We start from the raw sequence: 11,071 nt of genomic DNA on the forward strand, positions 1-11,071 counted from the left end.
GAGGAAGTTGGTGTGGGACCCATGATAAGGCGCGTTTGTGTTATTGTGTCTGTCTGACTTGGTAAAACTGGGTCCTACTTTTCACCGTTTTAATTCAACACGCTTCTCGTGGCTGATTGTGTTCGCCACATGGTTTCACCGTTTTACTCCTGAAGTGTCTGATTAATTAAGTTCAATGTTTTTTTTTTATTTTTTTTTATCTTATATCAAATTCGACATGAGAGTTTTAAAAATTATTGACAGAAGTATTGTTTATAGATAATTATTTTTCGCTATTATTATCTATAGTTGATTTAAGAGAGACAACACAACCTTCTTAAAATTTAAAGCAAAATCGACATTATCGAATTGAACGTTTGCTGCCCATCCCAGAGCCGTGTGTAGTCCAATTGCTTCCTAAACATCAACATCACAAAGAAGAGAAAACCATGCGGTTTTGGCAAGGACAAAGTTTCTATGTTGCATCTATGTTGCATTTGTGGTTTTTTCCAACAGATTCTTGACAGCTTGAATGCTCAACTTGCCTTGAATTCGGTTGGTCATGATGAGTTCATCTTTGCTCCATTTTGATTTCCTCCATTTACTCCTTTTCAATGTGCAGATGTGTGACATGTGTCAAAAATAAATCCTATGGTTAATATTAAGTATCAAATTAAAAGACACCACATGGGTTTTTGTATGTTGAAGCTTTCATCTTGTTCCTTTCCTCTTCTCCACAACCTCACAGTACCGTCCTCCAAATTCCCGTGTGCAGAATCGATTCAATAAACTTTTTAATTTTCAATTTATGATTGATAGTAATATTGATAGTAAATTGAATCCATATTCAAGCTTAGGCGTTTTTTGTTTATGTTTTTTGTGTTGTCTCATAAATCTATCAAAAAGAAACAAACCTGTAAAGAATTTTTGAAAGACGGTGTTTTAAGAATCAAAATCCAAATCTTGTTGCGATTCCAAAACATTATAAAGGAGATTAACAGGATTGTCAATTTAAAATTCATTCAATCCCTTTGTTGCAATTTCAATTTTAATTAATTAATTTCTTCTTCAGTTTTAGAAAGATTTCATGTTTCAATTAAGTAATCTCATCAAAATCATTTTATGTGGTTATAGATTTTGCAATGAAATTGGGAAATTGAAAGGGGAATGAAGGAGGTGGAGGAGAAAGGGATCAAGTGACATAGAGTGAAAAAAGCATGGGATGATGTCTTTTAATCTCAGCTTTTAGATTTGTTTTTACCACATCTGTAAATTAAAAAAGAGTAAATTGAACAATCATAAATAGAGTAAAGATGGACTCAAAAAGAGTGATCCGCCACACAGAGTCATTCTATTTGTAAAATACAACTTAAATAATAATAATAATAATAATACAACTTACTTGTTTCTGAATTTATATGACTAAAAAAACTGTTTGATAATGTTCATTTTCTCACGAGCTTATATTTTGTTTTGACTTCGTAACGTTTTTTATATGTTAATTTAAGTTGTTTGTACTCTATCATTTTTTTGTCTCACGGCTACTTTTCTTATCTTAATTGGAAAAAATAAAATGATAAAATATTTATAACCATTAATTTCCTTCTCAAAATTTTATTTGTTGCAGTTGTTGCACTTTCCGAGATGCTTCACTTCTTTTCTACTAATTCACCGTCAAAGTGAAAGAAACCACACACACACACACACACATATATATATATATATATATATATATATATATATATATATATATATATATATATGGGTACCCTGATATGGTCCCGTTTAAAAAGTTGAGTGTGAACCAAACCTGTTATAGCCGATTATAACTTTTTAATTTCATTGAGAGGAACTTGTGCGCAGTTATGCTATAGCTGACATAACCGAAATGTTTATTTTTTTTTTTTGAAGGACATACGAAATGTTGTTCTTCACCATCAAATGGTAAGATTACTCGACGCTGGAGACCATGATGGGGTTCTGTCTACAGGCATTGGACGACAAAAATAGGTGGTGATGGGGAGAGGAAGATGAATCAGAGGAAACTAGAAACGGAAGCAAAGATTGACAAATTTGAAGAAAGTGAGAATTCTATATAATATGATTATAATTGAGGAGTGTGTTTTTAATTATATTTGCGGTACTGGGATGAAGAATTTGTTATTAAAGAAGGAATAAATATAAAATACGTTTATTGATAGCTTAACTGGTTACCAAGTAAAATCTGGGTCATAACAAGTAAAAGTTTTTTGGATAATTTCATTAATTTTTAAAAAAATATATTCTATCAGGCTGTTGATTCAATATATAATCATGATCAGTATAAAGTTATAATTAAAAAATAAGAAAAGAAAAATTTCCTTAATGTGCCAACCGGTCAAAGCATATGTTTTTCAAAGGTCCAACCATGAACCTTATTCTAAAGGGTGAGAATTAGGGGCACCCAATAATTAGATAATTAATTAAAATAATAAACAAAAATGCTTAAAAAATATAAGCATTTCACTTATTCTATTAAGTTTTTTTTGAATAATTATTCTATTAAGTTTAAAATTATCAAGAGTGCATGTTTAGAATAAAAATAATGAGCCCAAACAAAATTATTTCGTTATAAATCTATAAAATTGATTACAATAAATAATTTAATCAAATTGTCATCTAAAATTTTCTCTATCAATTTAATATTTAAAAAATAAATGAAATATATATATTGAATTTGTCAAAATATATGCTAAATGAAATATAATTTAAAATGAAATTTAATGAATGAGAAAACCGAGGAAGGAATAAATAGTATGAAATCATGACAAAACTTATGTGAATTTCTTTAATTGTTTTTCATGTGATTCTTAGCAAAAAAAAAAAACCATTTTCATGAGTAGTTTATTTATGGACCATACAAAAAGCACCTAAAAAATGAGTAAATAGGCAATTACCCCTTTAAAATTGTAAGTTTCATCAGTTACATCCTTAAAATTAACAAAACGTCAATTACCCCCCGAAATTGCACAACATTAATCAATTTACCCCTTCCGTGAAATTTTTCTGTTAGTCAACATGACGTTTGACAAATACCCCCTGAAGTTTTGTACTTATGTGCAAAATGCTTCCGAACTTGAAAATTTGTATTTTTTTTTTCTTCTTATTCTTAACTCAAAAGATATTAAAGACAAACAATTACAGTTAACTTTAATATTTACATGGCTCTTTCATTCTTAAAGGGATCTGTTATTTTATTTTGTTTCTGTTATGCCATTTGGTTGTTCAATTCTCCATAACTTATGACTTATTTAAATAGAGACACGCCAATTCACAACAAAGTAAGCTAGAGACACTCATTCCTTATGAATAATTAATTCTAGCAGTTTCTTAAGATAAGTTTGAATAAAATTCTTCTATCTTAAAAATTGAACTAAACATGCATTTTGTTAAAGTAATATGAAGTTATTAACTCTGCATTATTTTTATGGATCAAGGACCTGAGACAGACGACCAAGGACTGCAAGCTTAAGATGATGAACTCTTATCTCAAATACGGGCCAAAAGGAACATAGTAAAATCATCCAAATATCTCAAGGATTATGTGGTACCAAAGAAGAAAGCCAACTTAGATCTAGAAGGTACCTCTGCTAGCCGAGTCATCATCAATGGGAATTACTAAGAAATGTATGTGTTAGAGACAGAATGTATTATCCAAATTCTTTAGAGGATATATTATTTATTGTAACCTTAAATATTAAAGTTAACCGTTAATTGTGTGTCTTTAATATCTTTTGAGTTAAGGATAAGAAAAAATATATATAAATTTTTAAGTTTGGGGGACATTTTTATAATTATTCTCAATAAAAATAATTAACAAAATAAAAATAAAACATAATAATATGATAGAAAGTTTTTATTTTATTTTTATAAAGGATTCAAAGACCAATACCAAAGTGCAGGGTCAATATAAAAAAGTATTGAAAGTGCACGGATTAATGATATTTTTAAGTTTAAAAATAATGAATAAAATAATATTAAAAAAAGTGCAGAGACCAATGCCAAAATATGGTGAAAGTGCAGGGACTAATGACATATTTAAACCTTTATTTATTTTTTGCAATGTTAATGATTAAATTAGTTAGAAATTGAATTGTTAATGTTGATTATAGTGAGTTTGAGTGGAATTTGGTAGTTTAGATATTGAAATGGCACAATGTGGTAGTTTGGGTACAATGTGAATTGTTGTTGTTGATTAGTTAGAAATGACACAATGTCCTTATGAAAATCATTGAGTTTTTGCTTTTAAAAATGTTGTGTAGATATGTCTGAAAGACTGGACAAGCTGAGAGCAGGCAGGAAGATTATGACACAGAGTGCAGAGGCCCAAAAAGGAGGGTGAGGCCCAGCAGGAAAAGGAGGTGAAATTGGATATGATGTTACTCAATTGAAAAAGAAAGCAAAATCCACCATGACATGGCACGTCATCAAATGCGAAGGATCTAAAAAAAATCAATGCCAAGGTGCCAATATACAATTTCAACAAGCTGAGAAGGAGTGGAAAGAACTGTTATTTTGGTCCACAGCCAAAACTAGGTGCCCTAGGAAGTGCAGAGGACAATCCTATTGAAATTGAAATTGACGAGGGAGAAGAATAAAAGATATTTTTGTAATGGCTTATAAAAATGTCTTTGTTTTTAGATGTTTTAGGATATGATGTTTTTAGTCTTTGCGCATTTTTATGTCATTTTAGTACATTTTTGGTTTTATTTTTGCGTATTATAACTTTAAATGAATTTGTGTATTATAACTTTAAATGATTGAATGAATGAATTTGCGTATTTTGAATGATTGATGAAAACATGGATGAAAATGAATAAATAGATGTATGTATGAATGCATGAATGAAGCAATTCTGCCTATTCTGCTTGGTGACACAAACAGAACGTGGCTTAAGTCATATTGGAATATAACCTATGTGAATTAAGTGACGTTGAGGAATAACCAACGCGATTTAAGTCACGTTCGATACATCCAACGCGAGTTAAGTTACGTAGCGTACATTTAAAGGCCTGACAATACCTCATTTCTTCATTTTTCTTCGTTTCACATCTAAAATCTCTAAAAACTCTCTCAAATCATCCAAATCTTCAATTTTTTCTTTCAAATCAAACAACACTCCAATAACAAGTAAGTTTTCACAATCAAGTACCATTGATATTTTATGTTTATATGTTACATTTTTCCTCTTAAATTAGAATTTTTATAGTTTCATGGTTTGTTTAAATTTTGATTTTTTTTAAAGAATTGATACAATGTTTACATGTAAATGACTTATGTTGCTTAAATGTTTAGATGTTTGCATGCTTATTTTGTAGATTTTAGTTTTTGGGTTTATGTATAATTTGTACTCCAAGTGTTTGATGAAATGTTTGAATGAGTTTTTCATTGATTGTTTTTAATTTCTTATGGTGTAGATCCGGGACTTTCTTCCCACAGGTTATTCTATACAATTTATGAAAGAGAGGAGAAGCCCCACTCGGGGAGATGAGTCAAAGCTTTCTCTTATATACGATACCTACCAAAGAGAAGAGATCGCATTCTAACAGGGAGCACCCGAAACAATGAATAATTTGTTCAACGCTCAAGTATGCTTCAATGGTGGAAACTCTAATTTGTTCAAGGTTCGGTACGATGTCACGTTAAAAGAATTGAAGGATCAACTTGATGAAATCAACCAACGACTCAACCACAGAGACAAAAAGAGGGTAGAATATGTTTGATATAAGCATCCATCATTCGACTCAGTGGGGAGATTGACGTTCAGTCAGCCAGAGTTAACAAACTACGACGATGTGAGGAGCATGTTATCGACATTTGGTCAGCACAACATGTTTCCGAGGATCGAGATGGATGCTACATTGCTGAGATCACCTGAAGATATTCTCAAGAATTTGATTCGGTCAGAGGAAGATGTTTAGGTATTATTATTATTATTATGTCATTGTTTTTTTTGGATTTTAGTTTAATTCTTGTTAGTTTGTTGAAGATGTTGGCATTGAATTGTCTTATACTTAGTTCAAAAGTTTGCAAGTCTATTTCAAAACTTACAAGAATGAAGAGAAAACAATATGTATTATGCCGAATCAACTATATAAGTTCTCACATCGAATTCCTTCGTATAAGATGAGTGTCACAAAAGGAAATGCATTTATAAGATGTTGTTTTGTGTTTGATCATGCTCCTCTATCAATTGAAACTTGTCAGTTGGCAAGGTAGTAAGATTAAGTTCAATAGAATATATTGAGATGTACTCCTTTATGTGACTACTCATCCTATATAAAGGGATTCGATGCGATAACCTATATAGTTGATTCGGTATAATACATGTGTTGTGTTCTCTTCATTCTTTTGAGTTTTGAAAGAGACTTGCAAATTTTTTACACTAAGTATAAGACACTTCAATGTCGACATATTCCGCAAACTTTCAAGAATTTAATTTAAATCCAACATCATGATGATACCACATATTTCGGGAGAATGTAATGTAACGTAACACTTCGTTTATTTTAACGGAGATGAAATTAAAATTAAATAAATTTGTTGTATTCTATTAATTTTGAAATTTATTACGCGTACTTGTGTATTTTTAGTTATGATTTATTTTGGATCATGAATGAATTGTTGTTATTGTTGTTTCTAAGACATAACATGTAACACCCGTTTTCCAAAAGTAAAAATTTCATTTATTTAATCAGAGTATTCACATAAACGGAATGTCACGTTCTTTTTTTAAAATCATAAACTGAATAAATAACTATTTATCCTTTAAAATTCAATAACAAAATCTTTAATACTTCGCAGTGAAATTTATTCAATAACTAAAACAGTCTTTGACACGAAGGCCTCTTCATAAATATCTCATAAAAATCCAATCGAAAATCATAGTCATAAATCTTCAAAAACAATACGTAAGGAATAGAAAAGCAATAACAAAGTTCCAATCCCGTTACGTATCAGAGCACCTAAGACACACGAGAGAGAAACCTCACACGACATCAACTATTCTCGATCACCTGCAAGTTACTCATACGAAGAGCAACATTTCCAAGCAGAAGGGATGAGATTTCACAAAACAATAATATTAAGCATATAATTCAACAATTATATTTAACAACCTAAAATCATCATAATATTCATCATAGACATTAATATATCATATATCACATCTTTAATAGTTCATATAAAGAATCACAGCTTCAACAACTTGGTAACTTAAACATCTTTGACTCGACAAATGCGACTCCAACTTGACTATGCAACCTAGACCTCTTATATGCATGTGGTACCAATCCAGGGCATCAAGCCCCCAACGTATTTGAGCGTAAATAGGCTCTCAGGGCATCAAGCCCTCAACTTTATTATGCTAATGCATGGACTCGACCTCTTAGACATCTTAAATCGACAAACTCTTGTATAATCCAATAATTTGGAACTTCATCATCTTAATCAACTTAGACCGACTCATGCAGCTTAGTTAAATAACAACAATAACACAGTAGTATACAAAAACAGCATGACATAATAATATCAAATGCAAGTAAACAACGTCTCAATTATTCACATATAATTCAAGTAATGCATATACAATTATATCACAATATAACATCATCAAATCATCATAAATCAGCTTCACAGATCATCATTAATATTATATATAATATTCATAACTATCCCAAGGTTCAACTCTCAACGACTCGTGCTACAAAGATCGCAAAATCCTAAACAAGTATTCTGTAAATAGGTCACTCGCGAGGCGAGAGCCTCTGCTCGCCATGGCGAGTTCAGGTCAGATTCTCAAAGTTTTATTCTAAAATCTATCCAGGTTCAATCTCATCCTACATTCTTCATAATCATTATTAAACATGCTCAGGCACTCAAAAGCATCTAAGGATCAACTCAAAAGTCAAAATCACGAAATTTGGATAGCTCTCTGGTCATGCTCGCTATGGCGAGTTCATCTGCTCGCTACGGCGAGCTGCGACGTGCAACTCGCGAGGCGGGTAAGGTTGCTCGCGTGGCGAGCGATGAAGTTCATCATTCGTCGTGGCGAGGATCATAGCTCGGGAGGCGAGCGATGAATGTCGCTACGGGCAGAAGTGCAGTTTTGCATAAAAATGACTAACTCTCATGGTTTTAAGCCTAATCTTGATTCCAGAATTCATCATAATCATTATCTAAGGTCTAGGGACAATCTCTACATCATTCTAACAACTTTTCACCGTTTAATCATCAATTCCATCAATTTTAACCTACTTTTCAATTTCTCTAAAACTCATTCTACTTCATGTTAAACCTAACCATTGATTCACATACTTAACAGAATTGCAAAGTTAGTCTCACCCTTACCTTAACAATGAAAATCGCAGCTCTCTAGGTGTTTCTCCCTTCTCTTGGCTTTTTCTCCTTTTTTTCCAAAATTGATCGTACGTTATGTTTTTTCTAAACTAGGTCTCTCCTATTTATAAAAATCCTTAACCTACTTATTTTTCTCTTATATCCAAATCTCCCCAAAATCTCAATATTCTATTCTAATATATATATATATATATATATTTCTATAACGAATAACAAATATATCTCTACACTAAATAAAATATATTTCTATAACAAATTATATATATTTCTCTAATAAATATCAACATATAACTTAACAAAATATCACTCATCTAATTTCCAAAACAGCCCCCACAACTTTAATCTTATTTTATTTTCAAATCCTATTCCATTAAATAATAAAATAAGTCACTTAATAAATCACATAATCATATAAATATATTATAAACTTATTAAAACAATCAAATAATTCAAAGAGGACGTTACATAACATGCTTTTAAAAAATGAACATAACATATTGTATATTGTAGGGTCTTTAAAAAATAGCATCTTTGTGAAGAATTGATGGAAAATAAATACCAAAACTCTTCTTCAACATGACTTAAATCATGTTGGCCTAGTACCTACGTGACTTAACTCACGTTGGATCAATGTGACTCAAACGTGACTTAAGTCATTTGGGGGTATTTTGATCAGATCACTTGGGAATGAGCAAAAATGTAAGGGAGAAGAGCAATTTTCATTATTCAATATTAACAAGTATGAAGTATGCTATCTCCCTTAAAAAAAAGTATGGTATCCGTGTTCGCGGTGTGGTTCGGTTGTAGTTTTCATTGATTGTTCAAACCGTGTATGTATCGTTACGCCTATCCTTTCGTATTTTATATTTTTTCTTTCAAAGAGAACAATACATATGTTAGTCACAACTAATCAAAGTCAAAAACACTTTTTATATGTTTTTTTCCTTCAATTTCCACATTTATGCAATGTTGCAAATGTGGACAAACCAAAAGGAGGGAGTGAGGAAGGATGAGAGACCTCATTTTTTAACATCCTCTCAATTTATCTTTTTCGATTGGAGTAAATATGCTTTTTCATTCTTTAATCTATCCGCATCGATCAATTTCATCCTCAAATTGTTCGAATAGTATGAGTAAGGATTAATTTAGTTTGATATAAATTAAAGGGGGGACGAACTTGTGATGATAAAATGAGACAATACCAGTCGACAAATAAATCAATATCTAAGAAATTGGTACAAAGTTGAAGATGCAGAAGCAAGAATATAGGGCTGATGTAAAATAACAAAAATAGCGGTAAAAAGAAAGCTTGTTTTATCCTATATATTCCAAATTGGAGGAAAAAGAACAATGGAATGAGATGAAATGGATTTCATCATATATCACTCTATTCCACTAATTTTTCAAAAATTTGAACAACGGAACCACATTCCATACCACTCCATTCCATCATATATATTTCATCAATACAAACAAAGTCTTAAGAGAGTTCCAATGATCATAATTCAAATCTCAGTGAATAAAAAATATACTAACATGTCAATAAATATTCTAAAGAATTGTATAAAAATAATAGTGATAATAGAAATAAGGAAAAAGCAATCCAAATTTGTGTATGGGCTGGACCAGTTATGTTATCTCAGTTTTACAAGAATAAGAATAATTAAAGATGGATGAACCCGAACTGTAAAGGGAATATAATGCACTGTTCTTTATATATTAAACGATCTTAAACACACAGTTTTATACATATAATTCATAGTTAGCTACCACAACATACAAAAACAGAAAACACACCCATTTACTATAAAGGTTTAACATACTACTAATACAACAACAGAAATACTTTCCTTTTATTTATTTTTTTCATTCAAACTAACACACCCATTTACTAAACTACACTAGTAGATACTAAATGGGAAATGAAGAGAGCCCAAACTAATTAGGCCCATGGGCTTTGATAAGATCTCTAAGGGCACTTGGTCTTGTTGCCATGAGTGGTCATATCAGTGTAACAAGCTCCACAAAACTCCCTATTACCAGCAGTACCTGGTGGGACGCACTTGCACCTCACACAGCAAGTCCCACATGCCCTCTTGCACAAATTTGGCCTTGAATGCACACTGCACCTTGACCTGCACAGCCCTCCACAGTCTGCGCAAAATTGATTATGAGAAATTAAGTTTAGTCTTTAAAAATCTTAATATGTTAGTTAGATACTTTTAGTTTTATCTTTTTGGCTTACCTATGTCTTGCATTAGCCTTCTGTTTCCGTCTCGCACAATAAGCTGAAGATAAGCATTTTAACATATATTAGGTTCTATTTAAGTATTAAAAAGGTCAAGTACTTTAGTATATATATCATTCGAGAAAGAAAGAAAAGAGAGCATATAATATACCGGCTTATCAGTTAAATGCATTTCTTCATCTTCTTCCTTTTCTATCTCATGATCAGATGAAACCTGCATGAGATTGACAAAACACCAAAAAAATTAATTAAAATCAAGAAAATATTGTTACAAAATATCAGGTTTAGTTTAGTACCTTAGAGAGGCACACTAAAAGCAACAACCCGAAGACAAGAAGCTTGTGTAATGCCATTACAGAGAAGAATTTTAAAATCTAGCTAGACTGCACCTTAAGTTAATGAGTAGAGTATAGTTTATTGATATTCTACATGCTACTATTTATAGGT

At 31.2% G+C, this 11,071-nt stretch overlaps 1 protein-coding gene across 1 annotated transcript; it reads right to left on the reverse strand.

Annotated features, from left to right (window-relative positions):
• Window positions 1-10,061: 10,061 nt before the first annotated feature.
• On the reverse strand, window positions 10,062-11,071 carry LOC11440187 (snakin-2). Its single transcript, XM_003608914.4, has 4 exons — window positions 10,921-11,071; window positions 10,776-10,838; window positions 10,622-10,664; window positions 10,062-10,530 (listed from the first exon to the last, which is right to left on the reverse strand). The coding sequence occupies exons 1-4, from the start codon at window positions 10,975-10,977 to the stop codon at window positions 10,346-10,348; spliced, it is 348 nt and encodes a 115-aa protein (XP_003608962.2). The 5' UTR covers window positions 10,978-11,071; the 3' UTR covers window positions 10,062-10,345.

Source organism: Medicago truncatula, chromosome 4 (genome assembly GCF_003473485.1).
Source record: "Medicago truncatula cultivar Jemalong A17 chromosome 4, MtrunA17r5.0-ANR, whole genome shotgun sequence".
Lineage (NCBI taxonomy): Eukaryota > Viridiplantae > Streptophyta > Magnoliopsida > Fabales > Fabaceae > Medicago > Medicago truncatula.